This window comes from Neopsephotus bourkii, unplaced genomic scaffold (genome assembly GCF_033783945.1).
Source record: "Neopsephotus bourkii isolate Nb327-2 ecotype Australia unplaced genomic scaffold, CSIRO-AGI_Nbou_v1 NB_719, whole genome shotgun sequence".
Lineage (NCBI taxonomy): Eukaryota > Metazoa > Chordata > Aves > Psittaciformes > Psittacidae > Neopsephotus > Neopsephotus bourkii.
In genome coordinates, this window is record NW_026901218.1 from 2,434,877 (window position 1) to 2,457,592 (window position 22,716).

General features: G+C 46.1%; 1 protein-coding gene across 9 annotated transcripts in view; it reads right to left on the reverse strand.

The window, feature by feature from the left end:
- Positions 1-619: 619 nt before the first annotated feature.
- Positions 620-22,716, reverse strand: part of CADPS (calcium dependent secretion activator) — a 210,509-nt gene continuing 188,412 nt past the window's right edge. For all 9 annotated transcript variants that reach the window (XM_061354231.1, XM_061354230.1, XM_061354229.1 and 6 more), the window contains 3 exons: positions 21,936-22,043; positions 3,663-3,767; positions 620-1,976 (listed from right to left, as the gene is read on the reverse strand). In XM_061354231.1, coding sequence (XP_061210215.1) covers positions 1,797-1,976; positions 3,663-3,767; positions 21,936-22,043 — 393 coding nt within the window. In that variant the 3' untranslated portion in view covers positions 620-1,796. The remainder of the gene's footprint in view (positions 1,977-3,662; positions 3,768-21,935; positions 22,044-22,716) is intronic.

The following is a 22,716-nucleotide window of genomic DNA, read 5'->3' on the forward strand; positions in this document are numbered from 1 at the left end:
TGGAAAATGGTTTAGTTTAACGGTTCATTATGTCAGACAGGTTTGTGCAGGCAGGATGCTTTTCCAGCATTCACCCCTGTAGTGAACATTTGTCCTTCTTCCCCATAGGGGCAACAGGTTCCTTGGCTTGGGGGTGAAGGACATCAGCTCTTCTCCTTCTCTCAAATGACTGAAACCCAGGATACAGGAGTCATTTTTTGTTTGACTTGGCTGGAGGGAGGGAGTGACTGCAAAACCTCTCAGAAAACTCCCAGACTAACACGCTTTCCATCAAAGAAGCTGCTTTGTAATTTCAGCTAGCGGTCTGCCATGTGGTTGTATGTGCCCTGCTCATTGCTGCTGTGGGCGAAGTTTAACTACAAACAGGCCTTTTGGTGGCAGGTAAGTGGCAGGCAAGGCTGATGACCATGCTACAATAGGGGCCGAACCAGGGCAAGGTCATCAATTAGATGTCCAGAGACAAATCACAGAATATAGAGTGCAGATGATGATGGAAACAACTGCAGAGGTGAGAGCAGAAATGCCCTTGTACCTGGGGAACAGACAGTGTGGTCCCACCCTGCCCTTGAGGAGCAAATCCGGAAATCATCTTCTTATATTAATAAACTAAAAACACCCATGAGAAAAGAAAATGCCTTTATTCTGAGAGGTGGGGGCTCTTACATCTGAGCTTGTAATTGATTTATTTTTTTTCTAAGGCAGACATAAAAAGACTCCATAATTTATTCTTAGGACATCTGAATAGTTATTTATTGAGAAGCCACAGTTCTCACACTTTTACAACTGTCGGCTTGTATAAGGCAAAAAAAGCAAGATGAATCACTATTTTACACAGAAAGTAAAAGCTCCGGAGGGACGGATGGACATGCAGTTACTGGTCAAAATGCAATGTACATGACATATATAAAAACCAGTGTGATACAGAGGGATTGTAAATTATGGTTACAATCTACTGAAATAAATAGTCGATATATTATTATAAACACATTTGTATAGTCTAAGATTGTAATTAAAGTTGTCTTTGTACATCCACAGTTATTGGAGATTTGAAACAAAAACGTAACATTCAGAGGAGCAAACATCAACATAAAACAACTGCTTTGGACTTGTAATGTGGCATGATATATCCATGATAGTATTGATCTAGTGTGGCAATTGGAATGACTAACCCTTCGGGATGTAGCCTCTATGGAGTTAACTGCATATTGAAGGGAAGAGCCTGGTACATTAACAAGGATGCGGAATGATTCAAATGCTGTCTGGGTTTGTTTGTTTTCTGGTTTGTAAATGAACAGAGAGAACAAAAAAAAAATCATTTGTAATTGCCTTGTTCTTCTTTTAAAAACAAAGCTGTTTTTTCCTCTTTTTTTTTTTTTAATTAATTTTAAGCAGTTGGCATCCACAGAAGAGAAACAAAGAAATGAAAGGACTCGAGTCACTCATCTTCACAACAATTTACCATCAATGTATATACAGTACATTAATGAAGCATTGTTTAAACTTTAATTATAACAGGGACACACCTAGCATGTTTTCTATGTAGTTTTTTTTTCCATTAACAGTATTAAACAACGGTGCTCCATATTGCTTATGAACATATAGATATGAACTCAGGAAACTGATGAATCAAAGAGAGGTGCTAATCTTATTACCACATAGCTAACATGGCATTTGTATTGGTAAACTTCTCATGGGCATTTAGAGCTGACAGAAAAACTCCTAATGTGGCTGAGTTACAGACGAGGTACATGCACGGATACCAGGCGACCTCCAGCTGGTCCTCCAGGCCAGCATCCCTAGTCGTCCTCTTCATCTTCCTCATCGCTGTCCTTCATGGTGATGCCCTGGAGCCCTCCGCCTTCGCTGACCGATGCCGTGGCCTCCTCTACTGTCAGCCGGTTCCGGATGGTCTCGTAGGTTTTGCTGTTCAAGGTGGAGTCCAGCACGCCTTGCAATCGGAAATCCCGGTACGTCTTCTACAGTGGGAAGAGGCATAGAGGAAAGAGGAGATAGCTCAGAGGTCAGGGAGAACACCAGCTACCCCGATTTGCCACAGGGACCAGCCCGTGCCACAGGGTTGGGGCTACTAATAGAAAAGGATGGGATGCCAGGGAAATCCCAGCCCTGGGGGCATTTTGCATTGCCCCAGGTGGTGCAGAGGCTGAGGGGGGCATCTCTGCTGGCTACTGCTTTACCATGGTAAAGGTCCATTGGGCAACAGATTATGGCTTTGCAACTCTGTAAGAGTCAAAGCAGGGATGTAGTGGGGTGCTTTCCTATGGTAGATTGGGATCTTAATAAGGGCCCTTCTCTAACTTCCCTTGCTTCTGCATGCTTTCGTCCTGCCTGTAAGATCAGGCAGCAGAATACTTACTGTCCATAACCGCAGACGTGATTACACATTCCTGGAATGTTCCATATTAAACAATCAGTTTTGAAGTATTGGGATTAAATAAACTAATTCCAGGGTACTGGAGAAAACTGTTGATGTGTAAACATAAGCACACAGCACGTGTTTCTTAAATCTCCCTGTCTTTACCTAAGTCTGCAACTGGAGTCATATTTCCGTGGTTAGCTCTACTTCCTTTGTTACTACAATTAGTTTCTTTCATTTGAATTTCTCTATAAGAACTTCTTGACTCTGTGAGATAAAACTCATTTAGTTCTGCTCTGTGCTCCTCATGGAAGCTATTTACTGTTCTGCTATTTCAGAAAGTCCTTGGATTTGTTGTAGCTGCTTCTGAATGTAATATTGGTATAAATAAAGCACAAGGAAGAAAGCTTTCCTCAGCTAGCGACGAGTAGAAATAATTTGTCTGTGCCTGTTGTTTGCAGTTATGAAAAGCACATTTAATACATTTCAGTTTTAATTTATTCATGCCTTCAATGTGTTCACTGCACACAAGACCATAAACATAAAATACTAGACCAAAAAGCATTAGATAGAGCCTAAAATGATCAAAAATATATTTACCCCCTTCTGTGATCTTATTATTTCATGTAAACCACTGTGATTTCACACTGAAATAATTATCATTAGTCCAAGGCACGCACGCACACATATACACATACACGTGCACTCAAGGAAAAAAAAATGTTACTTTCACAGTATGTTATCTCACCTTTGTGATCTCTTAGAGTTGATTATATACACCCATTGTAAAAGAAACAACTTCAGTTAGCTCTGACAACAATCCTCATTTGCATTCTGACAATAATCACCAGCCAGAGCTGGGCTTAGTAAAACAGCGTTAAAAACTTTGGGGTTGATTTAACCCATTTTAACACTGGAGTTCGTTGGTGTGAGCCACATGTTTGCCCACAGAAAGGCTAATTTTGGTACAGGTAGGGTCAAATAGCAGTAGTTTCCCTTTTTTTCATGGAAACAGTTTAGTTGTTCTTACTTGCACACCTGTATTTTGCATCTATATGCATTACAAGTCCCTGTCTATCCTTTGCTACATGTCATACACACGGGTATCTTAAGGTCCTTTCCAACCCTATCATAATGATTCTATGATTCTATCTTAATTTTGAAGAACTTTAGTGAACGGCTCAATTTGTTTGCTGGTGATAGTTTACTAAGAGACCATGCTGTACACACGCAGGCATACACACACACTCCTTCTGACAGCATTATTAAAACCACTTGTGCTAATTACCTTTACTATCCTAATGAGAGTTTTCAGTTGGTAGATGTGAAGCTGCAGGTCCATGCGGTCTGTCAGCCAGGTGCAGACGACATTCATCGAGCTGGTGTACCATTGCTGCAAGAGAGACAGGACTTCTCCAGCAACCACACTAGGGCTGCGTGCTTGTGCCTGAGCCCAACGTGCCGGCAGCACCCACCTTCTTGTTAATGCACCGCTCATGGGACAGGGCAGACTTAGAGGAGCAGACAGGCACCTTCTTTTACACAGCATTTCCATGCACAAGCTTTTCAATCTTAATACTTATTATGAGGGGTAACAGCCACCAGCAACACTGCAAGGCTTTTGCAATCTCATTTTGCCATTGACAGGACTTGCAGGCAGTGGTGTTTAACCCATTCCCCTCCCCACTGAGGGCACAGTACTGCTTTTAAGTGTGTCAGACCCACACTCAAACTACTTACCATCTTGAAATGGAACCACATAAGCAGCCACGGTGTGAGCCTGATGGCGAGCGGAGGGGAGGCTGCTGTGGGGCAAGGTGTGAGGATGCTGGTTTAACCTTCCCATGGAAATGCTTTGGTTTCACCCTCACCGATATGAAGGATGGCAAAGCAGCAAAGAACCGAGCTTGCTTCAAGCTGCTGAACTCACAGAGACCCCTCCAGGGCCTGCAATGCCTGTGAAAGAGGCTTGCAGCTGTATGGTTCAGCCTGCCCGCCCCGCAGTGCAGCATGCCTGCGGTGGGCTGCAGATCAGCGCCCCGCTCACGCAGGGCTGCCATGGCACGTCTGACGCCACGCCGACGAGCAGCGAGACCTCGAGAGGAGGAGAAGCAAGGAGAGGAGCGGGGTGGGGGGGGGGGGATGGGGGGGATGATCACAAAACCTCAGCACAACAGTCGGTGACAAAGTGATGTGCATACAGAAAAACCCCGCTGCACCCCTGTGTGCACAGAGCAGCTGCAGCTACCCTAGAACCAGCTAGAGATACACTGTACCCAGAACCATGGACCAGTTTATACACATTCTGATGGAGCAGCATCTGGGTTAGTCGGAAATGCAGCTTTTACTCCCAGTGAGGCTAAAACCTTGCAGCAGCAATTGATCTAGAACTAGTTAAAGGTGAAAGAACCACTGGACCAGTTTATATAAGTCCTGATTGAGTTAGTCCGAAATGCAGCTTTCTTCCAGCTAGCCTAATCCTTACATCAGGCTAACATGTATTACTACCTCCCTCCACTGCACCCTTGAGTGGGGGCCTCTGACACAGAAATATGCCCTTTTCCCTCTGATTTCTGAAGCTGCCAGTGCTGCAGGTGGATGGAGACAACTGAATAGTCTGTCATTGCTGAACTGAGGCCAGAAACTTGTTTCCTTCCACCCTTCAACATGTGAACTGCCTGTGAGCAGTGTGCTGATAGCACTACAGGACATGTGGCTCCAGTACCCTGAGCTGACACTGATGTCCTGGAGCAACCAAGAGCTTGCACAAAGCTCACCAAAGCACACAGATGAGTTCGTGCTAAACCAGCCCAGCACCACAACAGTGTGGGCTCAGCACACGTGATTGAACTGTACGGTCAAGCACTCAGGAGTTGCTGCCCTCCACGAGGAGCACACGGCCGAGTTAGTCTCTCTGCACAGGGAAGGGTTTTCCTCTCACTTCAATGAAGATGTTCTTGCACTTCTATTTCTACACCAGGTCTTAATAAAATGGAGGGAAAAAGGGAAAGACACCAAAGAAATGGCACGTGGTGACCTTTTGCTCAGTGCTTACACCTTGTGCAACTTGTGCACAAAGCCCTCCATTTCTAGGACAGAGACACAGCACGAGCTAGGGAGCTCGAATGAAACTCACTGAGACAGGCAGGCAGGAGCTTTGTGCACCACAGAAGTCAGGCTCCGACACTCAGAGCTCTCACCTGAGGTCCTGACATCAAATTGGTGTAGAATTGTGAGGGAAGCACCCCCAGACAGTGACTGCTACACTGGGCTCCCCTGGAATTCTGGGAGGCAGCGGGGGGCAAACCAGAGAGAAATCATTGATGTTTATGATGTTAATTTCCCACAACCAGCTTAAATGAGTCTCGCTCTCAGGTGGCATTAGCTGTGACCCTGGGCTGCGCTGGCAGAGGGATGCCCAGGTCACCAAACGCCTCTTTCCACCTCTTCTTTAACTCAAACTACAGAGGAGCAAGGTGACCGTATGTTAGACACGCACGCCATCTCCCTTCCACTGCTGCCTCTTCCACACAGCAATCTGCTGGGTGTTTCTGTTACCTCTAAATGAGATGGGGTCCTGCCATTTCTGTTTGCCCCATGCCACACACACCTATGCGGCTGTATGGCTCCAAAACAAGCTATAACCTCTACCTGGAGGGTGTCAGCAGGGTCACTTTGCTGCTGCAAGACCTTCAGATGAAGCAAAACAAAACATTTCCCTGTGTTTCTACAGACACTCCAACACACAGAGAGTCGGGGAGACACAAACTCCTCCGAGCTGAATCCCAATCTGAATTACACCCCTCTCCTCTTGAACCCCGGCTGACGAGGGCTCAGCCAGGCACATTGCTCAGCTGCAATGAAAGGAGCTCTCTTCCTCAAAGCCGAGTGACTCCAAAGACTTTCTGCTTTATGAGGGAAAAAGACAAAGTCTAATTCATTGATCTTGATACACAAAACCGTCACGTCACTTCATAGAGCACACACCAACTGCTGAATTTAAGCCCTGCATATTCATAAAAATAAGTTAGCCCATAAATTAAATGTTCCCTTTAGCTACCACTAGTGTTGATGTGCTATAAGACACACAAGCCCTCTGATTCATGACTAACCTACCAAAGAAGATAACATTTGCATATGATTATATTATTAAAAAAACAACAACAAAGCCAAATGCTCCAAAACAGAAACGTGATCATTTCAGACAAAAGAGCGCAGCGTGGTCCTGTCCTGGTGGGACCTCGCTCTATGGGGTGGCTCTGCCATGAGGGCGCAGACCGAGTACAGAACACTGGGGCCTTGCCATGGGGCTGCAACACATTTCAGTCACATTCTGCAGCCCCAGTGCTGTGGCCTGGGCACAGGAAAGTAACTAAGAAATGTATTTACTGAAACTCCTCCTTTACAACCTGGTTATAAGGAGCAAGCAGATGCTCCCAAGCCCATGGACCTCAACTCCATGCACGCACACGTTACTGATGCTACCTGGCATACCTATCCATCACTCCAAGGACAATTCACACCCAGTCTGGGGCACAGGGTGAGGAATGGCTGTGGAAGGTGCATCCCGGTGGGTGCACCAGCAGGGAAGGGATCAGGGCTCCCACAGAGGGATGCCACAGCCCCCGCTGTTTGTTACATGGTGTGACCTGGCTAACAGCAGAGGAAATACAGAGGCTCTTTGGGTGTTATCACAGCAAGTAGATATTTGCCATATTTGCACAGCCAGGAATTTAATCCCTCTTTCAGGTTAGTTTTCCTGTTCCCATTCTGTCTTTCACAGTGACCCTCATTGCTGGGTGCTAGCCTGGGTAGATGAGCTGGGATGAAGGCTGGCTGGGCTGCTCCCGGACAAGCACCAACAGAGCTGGAGCATGCCAAGGGTGCCCATCCAACACCCCAAGGAGCTCGAGCAACAAGCTTCTTTCTTGTCCCCCGCCCGTTTCCTTTGAATGCAAAAGCATGATCAATAAGTTGCTGAAATAGCAAGTTTGTCTCTGAATACATAAATTGCAAAAATTGATATGAATAAATCTGCAAGTAACACACTTGAGTGTGGCACATTTTATCAAAAACCCCAAGCCCTGTGCTGGGTTCCTGCGCTTTGCGGGAGGTGGTGTCATTACACATAGCCAGGAACATCTGCAAACCCCCGTCTTCTTTGGTGTGAGCTGAATGGAAGCATGACCTCCTGTTCCTTGCCATGAACCTTGAGTTCACACTCATATTTTACATGTTACAGGAAGCCACAGCTCACCCCAGGGGTGCTGCAAACAGAATCTCGTAAGCCAGATGCAACACTGCTTCTTAAGGCACCTGAAGGAGCTGTATTCTTCATTCAAAAGCTTACATACTAGTAGCTTAAGGTCACTTCAGCTTTTGTAAAGAGTGGGACAAAACCAGGAATGCTTATAGGGCTGGGTTGTCAGCAGGGTAGCAGAGGGATTACAAGGAACCTGTGACTCTGCCTCTTTCTGCCTTTACTGGTAGTTTTTTTGTGTGTGAACAAGTGCCATACAACAGATTGAGGCTGGTATAAAGGCCTGGGACTGTGCAAGAGCACCCCGCTGAGCCTCAGCTGTGCTTGCAATTAGCAATAGGCATGAAATGATTATTGTTGTGGTGGCTGATGGCAATCTGAAGTGACAAGTTTTATGGGGGAAGTTGTAGTAGGGATGTTCAGCAAGTTTCGGCAAACCATTAATCGAAAGCTGCAGCACAGTTTAGTCAAAGCTATTTTATGTCATTCCAAAGGTCTCACAAGGATGCTGAAAGAATATTTTTCTGCTCTCAGTGCCTTGGAATGGAGTTTTTCTAGGTCAGGGATTCTTTACTGCCCTATTTAGTGTCAAAAATACCCATTTGCCTCAAATTAGCAGAAAGCTTGTAGTTAAGGGCTAGAGATTAGGCATACAAAATTACTCAGCAGGTGACTGCTGGGTGGATTTGGGGGTTGAGAAGTCTTTAAAACTGACTACAAGACATTATATACTTCTGACAAAAGAACATAGTAATCCTACCTGCTTGCTTTAACCACTGTTGTTTGTCTATTATTACGTGCTTTAATGCTCATAAGAGCAAAACTACTGGTGATACTACTCAATTACCATAGTAACTCTCCCCTATGACCTCTCATTTCAGTACTCGCTTTCCAACATGAACCAATCCAAGCAGGGCAAATCTATTTAAAACTGTGACACACATGCACAAGGAGGCTCCGGATGCCGGCTGGCTCCCTCCCTTTGTCCGGGACACGGACTTGGTTTGAAATGCTGAAAGGCAGCTTTGAAATGAACCCTTGAATCCAAGGTGTCCCAAAGGTGAGGGACAGGATGTCAGGCGGCTGCCTTTGCAGCATCCCAGAGGGGACACAGTGGGGGGAACGGAGGAAGGAATAAGGCTATGAGTCTTATTTCCCAAAGGAAAACAGAACTGCTCCGAGGCAACAGTCCCCTCTCTCAAAGTGACTCAATCAGCTGGGAAAAAGAACCAAAAAGGAGTTAAAAAAATGACCAACATTTTGTATCTGCTGTGTGTGTCCCCATGCGATGGGCCACAACCTCAGCTGGTGAAGGCACAGCGGGGCTGTGCTGATGTACAACTGCTGACAGTACATGACAGCCGACAGAGCCATGTCCATCCCCATCCCGAATTGGGAATTCGGCGTTGTCACATGGATTCATGCAGCCACCTCCCTTTGGCAGGTGCTGCCTCCATAGGGAAGGTAGGGATGCAGTCACAGCAGCTCGGCACTGTGCTTCCCGGGGACCAGCTCCATCAGCACATCTGCCAGTGCTGTGTGAAGACTTGCTTGGTGAATGGGAGCAGGAGCTCTTCGGATGAAGTCTGCCTGCCCAAGGGACTGTGCTCTTGCTCATGGTATGCCCTGCATGCACACACAGTTGAGTTTTTATGTATGAAGGTGGCTGCAGGCCTTCAACCCAAAGATCCAGATCACTCTTGTTCCTCCAATCTTCTGTGGCCACCAAAGCGATCCTTTCTACCTTCCCTCAGTGTTTTTCACTGGTGATCCCAGGCAGTCATTGCAATTATAAAAACTTGCTAAAGGCAATAAGCAATAAGCAAGAGCCTCATGGCCAATGTAATGTCCCACTTTTTTCTTTCAAAACAAAGAGAACTGTTCCCAGCAGGCTTGAATGTTCACTGCAGGATATGTGAACCCAGTCTGAGAGCCTCCGAAGGCCAGCTCAGCTGGGATGCTGGATGTGGATGAGTGCGGTGGTGGGATGAAGTGTGCTTCTTGCCCTGCTACCAGTCGCCACCAGTGAGGTCTTGGCTTGGCTGCTACAGCTGAGTCCCGGCTATGTTTGTCCCTGGCTGTGTTCTGCATTTTGTGTTGATGCAGGAGAAGACGTGCCATACCCCAGGCTGATCCACAGGAAAGTGGGAGAAGCTCAGGGACAGGGTGACACAGGTGACACAAGTGTCTGAAGCTCCTGAGTTAAGATACATAGTGGTGGCCTCAGAGCAGGATGTGGTGGGCGAAGACCCGTGGTCCCTCAGGCACACAAGTGGCTGGTCCCAGTGTCAATGAAGAGATGGGGACAGACCTTCTGCCACATGATGAAGAAGGAAGAGGCACATCTCTGCCCTGCAAGCATATATTTGCTGGATGGCGAGTGGAGACCTGCCCATGGAGCAATCCCCATCCAACATGTTCAACTTCTCTTCCCACTACTCAACAAAACACATCCTCTGTGCCAGGTATCACTCCACGGTGCCCTGTGTATGGTCTCCCCTTTGCTCTGCTGCTGGCTGGGGCACCTGAAGAGCCATCCGAAAGGTTCAGCATTTGGAGCTACAAAACCTCCTCCAGTGCAGAGGGACAAACCTGCAGCAGGCTCAGCCCCACAGGCAAAGAGCATCTGGCTCAGCTGTGTCCCGGCTGCAGCCACGGGTGGCATCAATAATAACCCAGGGACTCTTTCGATTTACACCTGCCAAGGATTTCACCCATTCCCCCAATCCTGGCAGGGGCCAAGGCCCAGGGGACTGAGCATCGTGTCCGTGTGAGCTCCTGGGTTTTCCAGGAGCAGAGACATTGGTGTGACATTGCCCACATTAGAGAAACGAAGTTTAGCGGCTGCGGAGGAGCTAAGAGCACACAGCTAACCAGAAAATAAGCAATGAGTTAATATCACAGGCATTGATCAGCTAGTCTTACAATTAAAGCTTCCAATAAAAAGAGAAAAAAAAAATAAAAAGAAAGCTCCCCCTTTTTATTCAACAGAATAAGAAATTAAACACTTGTGGGCTCATTCTAAAGAATGAATGAAATTGAATAAGCTACCTAGCACTTGAGATTCCCAGCGAGTGCTTGAATAGAGCAAACCTCCTGAGTTGAATGGATTGCCTTTTGGGACCAATTTGTCTCTTTTCACTCTTTATTCCTCCTTTTTTGCTGACAGATGTACAAAGGCGGAACTGCGCTGTGCAGCTTAGCTACATGCACCCACAGCAGCTGTCACTTTTGTCGAGCAAGTTAATCAAGCAAATGCCACCATATCCCACTTTCTATAAGGAACAACATGTTATAGACAGTAGTCTTGGGAGACGGGGAGGGAGGGAGAGAGACTTTATTTTAACTTTGAGTAGCTGCTTTTTTTTTTGTGTCTCCCCCCTCTGTGTGTGTAAGGGAATAAAAAGGGGGGGAGAAGAAACAAAAAAGCAGCAGCCAAACGGGGTAGCGCAAACGGACACTTTTGTTTTCCCCCTAGAACAAATATTTAATATGATTTTAACTCTAATTTGGACTGGAGGGAGAGCTGTCCGGTTTTAATTCAATTTAAAGGACTTAGGGGAAGGCGGTTAAAAAAAAGAAATGGAAGCTTTTTGTTTGCCTTAACGCTTGTTGATAATAATATATTGATTGTCAATTGCTAAGCCCCAAAGATTAGTGTAGTAAATACTATTATCTGAATGCCACAAGTGAAGTGCTAGCTTCCCGTCCCTGCTTTTCCCTTTGTGAGGTGGTTTGAATCACTGGTTGTTATTTATACGTTTTCTTTGATAAAACCAACTTGTGTGGCTGATTTTTTTTCTTTTTCTCTTAAACCCTGCCTCATTAAGTACATAATAGCATTTACGTGTGGGGCTTTCTGCTTTTTAGCCTTTCAAGCTTAAGCTTATATTCCTCTCTCACAACCGTGTTTCAAAACTTGGGATGTTCACAGACAATTGGATACCCACCAATATTGTATATATCAGATGCTCTCTTGCTATTGCCAAAGCCTAGAAAATAGCAGAACATTATCTGCAAAGGGTAAATAAATAGTTATCGTCCTGCTACGCTGCCACACACTAGATAATAAGTGTCTGGTCATTAGGTAGCTTTTCTATTGCACATAATTCTTTAAGTGTGTTTACTCTCGTTAGGTATGCAAAAGTTGACATCAAAAGGAGGGTTTTCAGTGTAGCTTTAACAGAGCACACAACAGCAATGCACCCAGAAGGCTACAGGCAGCCCTTGGTTTGCTATTAGAAAGGTAATTCCCATCCAAATTCACAGACTTTGGAAAGTATCTTCTCCCTCAAAAAATAAAGCTAAGTTTTGCTAACAGACCACACTGTGCTCATTTAACTTCTTTGCAGGGTCTTTGGCTTGGCATGCTCAGAAACACATCGTAAGTGTTTGAGGTACATGAACTCTGCCAAACTCTACGCTTCAACTCGCCTGTAAGAGCAAATCCTGCATCAGCCGTGCTGGCAAAGGGCAACATGACCCTCATTTTCTGAATTAAACCTCTCTATTAAACTCTACATTAAATTTTAGAGCTCAAGTAAAGCACTAACAATTTAATAAAAATCCCCCAATACCGCAGGTTCTTTTTCTTTATTTTTTTTTAAATAAAATTAATGACTTTATTCTATCAAACCCTCATCAATCTGTCTGGAGTCTCCCAGGTCACACTCACACCGAGCTATTACTGAAATAAATAGCTGCACGTTTTTTTTTCCCTGGAATTCTTTTGTATCCCTACAACGCAATCACTGCAAGTACACACAGCGTGTTCGTCAACATTCACCCCAGTGCTGTGATTTCTGGATGCCTTTTACTCTATTTCATATTCCTTATCTATGAGATTTCATTCACATTGACAACGTAGCTGCACAAGCAAGTTACAAAGTCACAGGGGCTCAATATTAAAATACTTTGTATTATTATTTAATAAAGTCAGGTCCCAGCATTGCTAATTGGGTCAAGCTGCTAGCCAGAGCGCCTCATCATCTGTCTAGGATGCAAATGGCATCACCGAATTACATTATCTTTCTTTTTCCATCCCCCTCCTTTCCCTTCCCCAAAAATAAAGCACAAAATAACTTTGAATTGCCCAAGAGCTCTGCCTTCAAACAGGGAATTCAGAATGAAAGACGAAATGCAGGCGCACTGAAGTGCCACACGCTCTTTGCAGTACATATGGTACCTGTGATCACCCACTGTTTGGGGATCTCAGCAGCAAGGTGTACTCAGGCTGGTGCTTCACCCTTAATTGGCTTGAAGCTGGACCTGATGGGGTCAGTGCCACAGGTGTTGATGGGAGGGAGGCACAGGACTCCTTGAGGGTTTGTTTTCCTTGTGCTGGTGGGATTGCACAAATTCCCTGCTCGCCAAAGGGACACAACTCATCCTGCACCTTCCTCGCTGCAAGTTTTCCCTCTCCCCTTTGCTGTAGATAGAGCTCAGCAAAGTGCACAGCGCTTCCTGGGAGCTGTCAAACACCCCCCCCCAAACCTGCTGCTTCGCAAGATCTTGCAAATTTCTCTCCGCTGTAAACCCAAAACACTTTTACTCCTTTCCAGGGAGGAAAAGGAGAATCAACATCATATGTCAATGGGGCCAAGGTCCCCAGCAAATGAACATGCCCAAAGATGACCATCTCTAACGCTGCCCGTTTTCAATGCTGCTCAAAATAACTCGCGCCTATAGGGCTCTGTGCAGCTGCAACTCACATCCCTGGCAGAAGTGGTGGGCCACAGGCAGGACATGCTGATGATTCCCTGAGCTTCCTCCCCTCACTAAAAGAGCTACCGCAATGTTGGCTCACCTCCTCCTGTAGCCAGGGGTGCCCTGGTCTGAGAATGCTGGGGTTTTCTGGGAGCAAACACCTACACCAGTCTGCTGACCATCTCTGAATAGAGCCCAATGCTTTGAGGAGGGCAACAGGCTGGTCAGGGCAGCACAGAAAACCCCAAGATGACCCACAAGGAAACAACTATTAACCTACAGCAGTGTGCAGGGGGTAGGTGGTAGCCAATGCTCAGTGAAGGAAGCCTGCGGACACTAGACCTGGCAACACCTTTAACTTCTCTCTCATTCACAGCATCCTCAAACCAGGGATACCTCATGCTTAAACCTGCAGGTTTGCAGGCTGGATGTCTCAGGTGGTGCCTCCTTTCCTTTCTGATGCAGGACATCCCCAATCCTCAGGCACTGCATTATAAATCTGCACAAAATGCTGCCTTTCAGGTGATAGGTTCTGAGCTGGCAGACCCTGCCTTCAGAGGCATCCCATGTACCTGCACATGGAGGACCGAGCTCTCATGGGGCTTTGGGAACAGCATCAGCTTAGCTCTCTCCCACAAAGACACAGCTCAGCAAAGCACACAGCACTTTCTTAGAACTCAAATAAAGTCCCCTCAAACCCACTGCTTTGCAGGATTTTGAAGACCTCAGTTTTCCTAAAGAAAAGAGCTTCTGCATAAAAAACTGTAAAGGCACGCGCGCACACACACACAAAACCACTGCTGTGTGGATGCTTATTCTCAAATACTTTTTTTAACATATAAAATATTCTCTGCTTATTTCCACTTTTCAAAAAAGAAATGAAGTTGACATGTTAAAATCTGAGTTTCTATATAAAGCAGCTTAGTAAAACACAATATCCACACAATGTGCTGCTATTTTTCTGTCCCGGTTCCAGGACCCTGTTAGTGTAAAGCAGTGACAGTATAACTGGATGCAGAGTTGCTCAATAAGATGCAATACAGTAATGCATGCTACGGAATACTTTAATTATACTTGTTATCAGATTGAACTGAAAGCTGTCATGAAGCAGGACTCGATAAACTTTAGCTGGCTCCAGATTCCAAGACAGTAGCTACAGGCTGCCCAGGGATCTTGGTCCTGAGCGCAGGAAGGAGAAGCTTCCCTGGGATCATTCCTGGGGTTACACACTGGAGACAATACACTCCCTGCTTGAGTTCTGCTAAGCATATTTGAATGCTGATATCATACATCCAGGGCGAGGCTTAAAGGAGCACCGGGAAAGGCAAGAGCTGCAGATCAAGAGGAATGAAGTGACCTGGGACAGCTAATCTCGCACGCACCGCTGGCTGGCGCAGGCAGTGGCAGCGATTGTGTGGGGCTGGGTTGCAGGGGGAGGAAAGGAAAAGAGGGATTGAAGGCGCTGCTGGAAATCAGACAATTGGTTATTGTCCGTGCAGGAGCCGTTGGCTCACCCCTGTGCCACCCTGAGTTTCTTTGGGCAAAGGCCCTTTGCACAGCCCCGAGGGAGGGAGCAAAGCCGCCGGCAGCAGGGGCTCGGCCCATCTGCGTGCACCTGGACATCCCAGCCCTTCCCACGCTCCTCGCACCCCACACTCACGTGTGAAGGGGTTTATTGGGAACACCAGCACCTTCACGCTCCCCTTCCTGACAACCCACAAGCCTGGAGCTCCTATTAGCTGAAGGCACCTTCACCTCAAAGCATACTATTTTAACTTGTACACAGTTATAAATGTGCACAGACAGCTCCTGGCCAGGGAGCCTGCTTGGAAAAAGGCTCACTCTGGATCAAGGATCACTGCTACATAGCATGATGGCACCTCTTCCCCCAAACCCACCTTGGCTACTCACATCTACCATGAAATAAATGATCTTTCACTCAGCGCTGGCCCTAAAACATAAACCTCTGATGCTCAAAAGCACTGTGTGGATGATGCTAGCAAGCCTGTGCTGACCTTAACGTAACAGAGCAATCAGTCTGCCTTCTTAGAATGATTAATGGAAAATCTCCTCTGGAAAAGAAATCAAATTAACTGTCTTCAACCAAATGTCTACTGGAACACGAAAAGCTGTTCTGATAAAGACATTTAGGAGTGGAAAAAAAAAGCCCTCATGAGGATGTAAATTCCAGTGACAGATCTAGGACTTATTTTATTAAGACTCTACCTAAAATAAATTAAATGGAGCCTACTTAAATGAGCACTTGAGGAAAGAAGCCTTGCTAAGGGGAAGGCAGGAGACCGTGCCCGAGTGCATGCTTGCTGCCATGTGAAGCTCACGTATGGGAGTATAAAAGGATGAAGGCTGGCTCCGAGGAGCAGTGTCAGTGCTAAGCAACTCTCCCTGCTCTCACGAAGCTCTGAGAGGGTACATGAGAAGGAAAAGAGGCTGCAGAAGGATGGGGCACGTTGTGTCCCCTCAGGACAAAGAGAATTTATCCTTTCCTAGAAGATATGCAAATATTTGCCATCACAAAGGCATTGTTTTCCCCAGCAAAGGTCCCTGCAGTGGGGCTGACTCCAGGTCTGAGTCTTGCTGAGCCAGCCAAGGGCTGCAGCAGGATCTGCAGCAGCTCCAGCTCCCCTAAAGGTGCACAGGGAGGAAAAATCAAGCTGCACTTCCTGGAGATCAATCTGCCTCATTGCCTTCAATTTACAACTCACAGGGAAAGGCCGGGGGGGGGGGGGGGGGCAAAAAACAAGACAGAAGAAATAGCTCAGTGGAGGCCATCTCAGGATGGGAGTGGGAGAGAGTTAGTGCCCTAATGAGCAGTCTAGCTGCGTAGGAGGGAAACAGGTTGTTGTCTGTCTAAGAGAAAGCAGTGAGTGTGGCTGCAAGCAGCTATGAGATGGGAGCCCGGCGCGCAGTCTGATATCCGCTCTTCCCCTGATCCTGCAACCCGTCCTTGTGAGTAATTCTAACTCACAGTGAGTAGCTCCACTGACTCACGACCAGGCTTTTGCGTTTGAGGAGGGGAAGGAGAAGGGAGGGTGAGAAGGGCTTTCTTTTGGCATTTGATTGTGCCGTGCAAGGCTTACACTCCAGTAAGAAATGCCATGATCCTGCAAGCACGGCTTGGAGGAGCTGCCAAAATTCAAGTGGGTAACCCCAGAGAAGGGAAAAGCTTTGATTTTGAGGACAAGTGTCTGCAGAGGACTTGCTGAATTAGCTGATGTAGCTGTCAGTCTGTGTTCTGTAATTTTTCTGTATACTCAGGTGTGGTATCAGGCTCCAAATCACGCTGAAATAGATGCTGAGCTACCTGTGGATCCTCCAGTAACTAGTGAGAAGTGCTCAGTCAGGTTCCTGTGTAAGGAACCTTGTATAAGGATTTTGTATCCTTGTATAAGGATTTTGCTGAAGTCTGAGACTCACACAGTGCCCTTCATCCTTACTACTTGGCATCTCTGATATTCAGAAGTCAGTTACCAGCAAGAGCAGCTGCCTTTGGAAATACAAGGACAGTCCTGGCTGTTTCCTGGCATTCCTGCTGGTCTCCTGGCTGGGGAAAGGAAATGAAAATCCACTAGTTGTACCACCAGCCTTGGGATATGGCTGGGGCTTCCTAAAATACCACTGACCTGAGCTGGAGGGACAGGACCTGGTGCTACGGCCTCAGCCAAGGGCTTGTGCCTTTCTGAGGGTGATGGGAAGGAGATGCTGGATCCTTTGCAGTTGATCCATGGCTTCTCCTTTACTGCTGGGAGAGGGCCTGGACTGACTGTCCCTCTGCACTGACGGCACAGGGCAGAGCAGAGCCCCAGTCTCCCCTGTTGCCCTCCCTCCTAGCAAGACAAAAAACCCTCCTCCATCTGCAGAGAGGAACAGAGGAGAGAAAACACTGTTTCAGGAGAAAATACTCCGTCTGGTATCCCGGCTGTGACACAGACCTTGGAGGAAGCCAAACATACAGAGTGACAGTGAAGTGGTAAAACTGCCTTCTGCAAAGAGCACTGCAGCTCCTGCCACCCCACGGGCTGTATCACTGTGTGATTAAGTTCTTACCAGACTTTCTGGTAAAGGCAACCTTCCTGATCTGATAACTGCCAAGGACAAGCCAAATACGCAGGGTCAATCTATGCACATTTAATCCCCAGAAGGCAGATTAAGTGTATAATTGACCCATATAATCCATGTATCATCTCCAGTGAAATGTTTTCTATGTCCGGTTTAGGCAGACATGAGGCCCATAAGAAAGCGATCAGAGGCACAGTATTACCATTGCGGTGGATTTCATCAAAGTTCGAGATGGCTTTTTAATCACTGATCTCAGAGACTGCCAGATTTAAGCAGATGAACTCGCACTAAGCACATCTGGTTTAAATCCTTATCTTCTACTCAGGCTGGTGTCTTCAAGAAGTACAAGGAGGAAAAAGCTAAATTGATTTTTTTGGGTCTTTGCAATCTTCGGAGCCTCTCGGGGTGTTTTGATCTCTCATATCAAAAGCATGTTTTTGTTGGTTTTTTTTTTTTTCCCAGTAAGATATTGAATTAATCATCAGAGAGAAAAATGCCATCTGCGCTATTTAAGGGACTGCATCAGGATGCTGGAATTCACAGGATTTCGGGGAGCTCACTCGATGCTCAGTAGCCTTTTGTGTACGTGCTACTAGCCTGCGGCTGGGGAGGAAACATTATCACTATGTTTTACATTAGTGTTTACCAATTTATGAGGAAGAAAGGTTGGCACTCGCAATAGCTACTAGTCAATCATAGGCTTTCTGGATCACATATGTTCTGATGGGTTGAAGCCTATACTGTGAGCATCTAAGGGCGTGTGTAAAGATATACACACATATACACATGTATAAATAACATCCACCAAAGCGGACAACTCTTACAAGTGAAACTCCCACTGCCTTCAGACAAATCTTACAGATATATAAACTCCAATCCTATGAAATTCTGAGTGTCCTGAGCCAAAGGTGACCTGAATTTTGCAGGATTTGTCCGAAGACTCAAGGTCACACTGGAGATACTTTCCCATGTTTAAGATACACTCTTGCCTCTGCCACATTGTTCCTAGAAACAGTCACATTCTGCATGTCAACTCTGCCCCCTTTCCAGGGAAAAAGTGATGAAATCATACATTCCATCAGGCACTACACACAGTTTGTGATCCTTCTGCATTGTGTGTGAAGTATCACAGTGGTTTAAAACCCAAAGAACTCAGCCACGCACAGGAACGCATGGAGGGGATGCTATGATGCTATTCTGAAACTCTTCTGTTATTGCTGCTCTCTACCAATGGGCCTTATTACAGTGTTTTAGCTTTAAATGTTATCAAATTAGTGAGCCAGGCCAAGTAAATAAGTCATGTTACTCTGCAGTAAACAGCACTGCTAAAAAGCTAGTTAGGTTTTGATTACCAGCAGAACTCCACGATCAATCTGTTCCTTCAATGATCCCAAGAATACAGATTTTCAAAGTGAAGACGACTCTGTTTTGGGGAGGAGGGGAGTTGGACTTGACTAATTTGCAGAATTAAGAGGATTAGCACACAGACCACAGAGAAATATTACAATAATCATCTGAAACAAAGCGCATAGCCCCGTTCTGCAGGTTCGGGCAGGGCACGCAATGCAGAGGAAGAGAGGGGGTTTCTGAGCTAAGAAATCATGGCAAATGCCAAAACAAAGACATATTAACCCAGCTTCTGTTGGGAGATGGCCTAACACACTCTGCAGCCCCAGCTCCTGGGAGGAAACAAAGGGCAAGCAGATGGAAACGGACTCAGAAAAATGGGAGGATTAGGAATATCCTGGGAGTTGCAAACCCCACTGAGTGTGTGATAGGCAACCTTGCACTGTGCACCTTTGCTCTTGCAATACTCATGACTGCACAGAAAGGGGATTTCACCCTATATTGTGTCTCTAACATGATTCCATTGAGAGCAGAGGAACTGCCTGCAGACAGACTTAAGCTGTTTACCTGTCCACCACTGCACGTATTACCATATAACATCCTAAAAGTGGACTAAGCCTTTGCTGGAGTAAGCCAGCATCACTGTAGTAAGCCAGCAGAGGAGTCGGCCTCGAAAGTGTTAATAATCTCATTGGCTGGAGAAACTCAACAGCTAAGAGGATTGCTCCTCTGCCACACTGGCGGAAGCAAGAACGAAATGAGGTCCAAGTCTAACTTGGCATCATAAATACAAGTTTTTGCTTATTCCTCTTATCTTTCTTATTAAAAAGATAATGAGCACCTAAAATGTCCTTTGAAAATATGACCCCTGGTGCAGAGACCAACCAAGCTTAAAGACCCCACGGCTGTGCTGCTTTGCTGCATTAGGTGGGGGGGGTGAAGGGCTGAGCTCTGGACACAGACCTTGTTCCTGTCCTTACCAACACATTGCGAACACCGCACTGATTATGAGTACGTGGGGGTCCAGGTAACCCCCACGTACTCATAACCCACCCCTGCTATTGACCCACCAGCAGCACCTCAGCTGTGCTAAGAGCTGACCTCAGGTGCAAGCAGCTCCATTAGCTGTAAGATGGTGAAGACAATATATGACCACTCAAAACATAATTCCAGTTTTTGGATGGATTAGGTTCGGTGCATCTCCCTCCCTCCCGATGAAGCAGGGGCCCTGCAGCTCGCGAGCGCGCACTCACGTACATGACACACGTGCGAAGATGCCAGCAGCGTTGGGTCCCAACGCCATCCTGCTGGTGCAGGGAATGGGAACAGGAATGGGAACAGGAACAGGAATGGGAACAGCTCCCACATGCTGCAGCTCCTGCTTGTAGCTGGCATGGGTCAAAACAGGCAGAGCAATGTCAAAACTCTACCCTTGATTATCTTATTCCGCAAGAATCAAAGAGACTTGAGGAAAGCAGGGAGGGAAAGAAAAGTTTTGCACTTTCCACCAAGGTAGATACTTTTTTTTTTTACTTCCGTGTCAACTATTAATTTCTTTAAAATACGGCTTGGTAAAACTAAATATGAGCAAAACAAACCAAAATTAACATTTGTGCTAATTACAGCCTTTTGAAAATTCCAAACAATGGCCCAAAGGGTCCAAGCACACGAACTGTGAATCACAGGGAAAGGATGAGGGAAAAAAGGCAGTGTGGGCATTGAAAAGAACAGTCCAGATGAGCTCTGGAAATTTAGCTGCTCTTGGAATAAATTTGAACACAAGCAAGTGATGCACTTGCGGGCCTGCTGCAGATGGAAGCGACAGGCTTTTGTTTTATGTTTTGTTTTTTCTCCCCATGCCTGCTTGATGGGTGATGTGCGTCTGGTGCTCTGCGCTGCAAACTCTCCCCAGAGCGAGCCGCCCGGAGGAGGCACTGCTGTGCTCTCCGTGCATGAATGAGGCATTCTCAGTGGAGATGGGTCATGCTAGTAGATGTACACAGCAAGATTATTTGACTCTAATTCATGCCACTTGATATAATGTGATAAAACATTTGACATGAGAGATAAGTTCCATTTTAATCCAGTAAGGTGCAGGGGAAAGAAAGAGTGGGAATTGTAAAGGAGGAAGAGGTTTCTAAGGGATAGGTAATGAGAAGAAAAGAGAGGTATTGAGTGAAGGAGGAGATTGGTTTGGGAAAAAAAGCAGCTTTCCCTGCACACTGAGGAAGCAAAAGAGCAAGTAAAGAAAGCAAGGAAGGCTGTTACAGTTCCAGTGCTGTGAGGCTGAGAAATGGCACTGCTGAGAGATGAAAGGAAGGATAGTAGGGACAGGAGCTGCTTCAAACAGAAATCAATATATAGACAAATACCCTAAAGAGGACTGAAACACTAACGCTACAGGCTGGCCATCAACAGAAAACCTTCGCTATAGAGCAGCTGCGAGGACAGAAAGGCTATAACGCAACAAGAGCAACAGAAACAGAGATACCAGTTAACATGCATTCAAATCCAAAACAAATGGGCATCACAGGTCACTGTTCCCTAACAGTCCAATGAATTTATCTTGTGCAACAGAAAAATAGCTCTGAACAACTGGGTCAGTTCCTACAGTGCCATCCTCATCGAGGAGACCATGTCTCTACTTTACCTTTGGTGTCAGACACCACAACATGGTTCTCCTGAACTGTGAAAGTCCATTCCTAATCAGCTTTGATTTGGTTAGCTTTTAAAATCAAAATTTAGTGTGCTTAATTTGCTGTCAATTTTGGAGTGCTTGTCAATGAAACACACTGCAAAATGTGCAGAAGAGATGGCCCTTAGCAAGTGCATCTGCCAAAAACCCAGCTCAAATTTTAACAGTGAGAACAATGACTAAGATGTTCTGCTACAGAGAGATTTTCCACAAGCTTAAATATAGTAAAGGACTCTCTTAGAAGATGCTGTTCCCTTAAAATCCACACACAGACAGACCAAGACACAGTAGACTAGAGATTTAAAGCAGGCAGAGAGCAGATACAAGCCTTAGTCAGAAAGAAAGGAAAGATTTGTTTATTTTTTAAAGCTATAACCAATTAATATTCTCAAAATGTGACTTATCCTCCTGTCTTATTTTGTCACATTTTGGGTCTCTCCTGCTTGGTGTCCAAGGAGGAGAAGGCATTTACTTACATCAAATAACCTTTCTATATACATCTCCTCATTGACCTTATCACGCAGGACATCCTGAGAGTGGCGGACAAATGTCACATAGGCATCAGCAACATCCATCCCCGGCTTCTGCATGGAGGAGAGAAGAAGAGAGAGAGAGAAACATGAGTAGTGGCGCAGGGGCAGCTCCTCCGTGTAGCCTTGTTGCTGCTTTTCCTTCTCCTCCATCTCCTGCTGTCCTCATGCAGTCCACCCTTTCCTTACCTGACAGGCACTGAGTCCTGCTGCTTTGTGCCCCATGCCCAGCAAAATACTGCGTGCAGCACAAGATCCTGCAGGAACACTTGCTCTTTCTCTTCTCTTTGCCTACAGCAAAGGTGGTCAGAAGAAGCTCTTCCTCTGGATACTAGAAGTAGCTCTTCCTCTACATACTGATGCTGGGAAGTTGTCTTCCTACCTTTGGTGCTGTTGACCTAACGAGTGAACCAGCAAGCCAGGCTGAGGATTTCTTGTTTTCTTGGGTCATCTTCTCTATGCAAGCCCTCTGGTTTCTGAAGGTAGAAAGCTAACAACCACTGCTGGGTTCTTCTTCTATGGTGTGAGGGTGCATGCAGTAAGAAGCTGGCGTTGCATAAGGCATCCCCAAATCACCTTTCTGTTTAGACCTCTGACTTTAGCTCAGATTTAGTGCTGCTCTTAAGAATAAATAGGGTAAATGGTAAATAAGGGAATATCTGTCTACATGAATGCTTAAGCTGCTGCTGCACTGCAGGAAGCCTGCCTATGCTGCCACATCCCTACA